This window comes from Penaeus monodon, chromosome 19 (assembly GCF_015228065.2).
Source record: "Penaeus monodon isolate SGIC_2016 chromosome 19, NSTDA_Pmon_1, whole genome shotgun sequence".
In the NCBI taxonomy this organism is placed as follows: Eukaryota; Metazoa; Arthropoda; class Malacostraca; order Decapoda; family Penaeidae; genus Penaeus; species Penaeus monodon.
In genome coordinates this window covers 34,763,256-34,763,876 of record NC_051404.1, presented here as the reverse complement: position 1 = coordinate 34,763,876, position 621 = coordinate 34,763,256, and the positions used below count along the sequence as shown (strand labels likewise).

The following is a 621-nucleotide window of genomic DNA, read 5'->3' as shown; positions in this document are numbered from 1 at the left end:
TCTCACGTCACTCACTTTATCCACTACGTCGTCACCGCTGTGGATGCCGCTGTCTGTTTCGTGGGCCTCACTGTTCTCACTGTCTTTTACTCCTTCGTTGCCATTGAGTAAACGAGGGCTGCTGTCCACGCGTAGGCCATCCATCCTGACCTCAGCGAGAATCCTCACTGACTTTTTTTCCGAGTCTTGGTCTCTAAAAAAATAAAGGAAGAAAAAAAAGCTACCTACGGCATTGTACTATATTGGCTTCTACGGATTCGACCACATAGCTAGTTGCTTGGCTTATATACCTCAATCATAGTTTTATTTCAATTCACTTCAGGATACCACTACGAATATTTCATTATTCTTCGATCCATGGCCTCGTATTTTCATATATAACGTCGAAAACGTTAACCTCGACCTTGTTTCCAATTCTGGGATTGGTGCATTACCAGAATGTTGGACGTTTTTTTCAGTTGTTGAGAGAGACGATATTTATTTTCATCGTCTAGGTTCAGTTAATCGGTCTGGAAGATGAGACGTGAAATAATTTATTGTGGTTTGCTTTGATGTCAGTTGTGTTTTCTCGTACATGTGGTTGAAATCATGCTGGGAGTAGTGCGCGGCGCGCGTACAGTG

The 621-nt window shown here is 42.8% G+C and overlaps 1 protein-coding gene across 1 annotated transcript in view; it reads right to left on the bottom strand.

Annotated features, from left to right (window-relative positions):
• The window catches only part of LOC119585399 (adenylyl cyclase 78C-like), a gene marked incomplete in the record, with an annotated part of 159,642 nt that extends 159,178 nt beyond the window's left edge, over positions 1–464 (bottom strand). The window contains 1 exon segment of the mRNA XM_037934062.1: positions 1–464. Within this exon segment, the coding sequence (XP_037789990.1) occupies positions 1–144 (144 nt within the window).
• Positions 465–621: the final 157 nt, after the last annotated feature.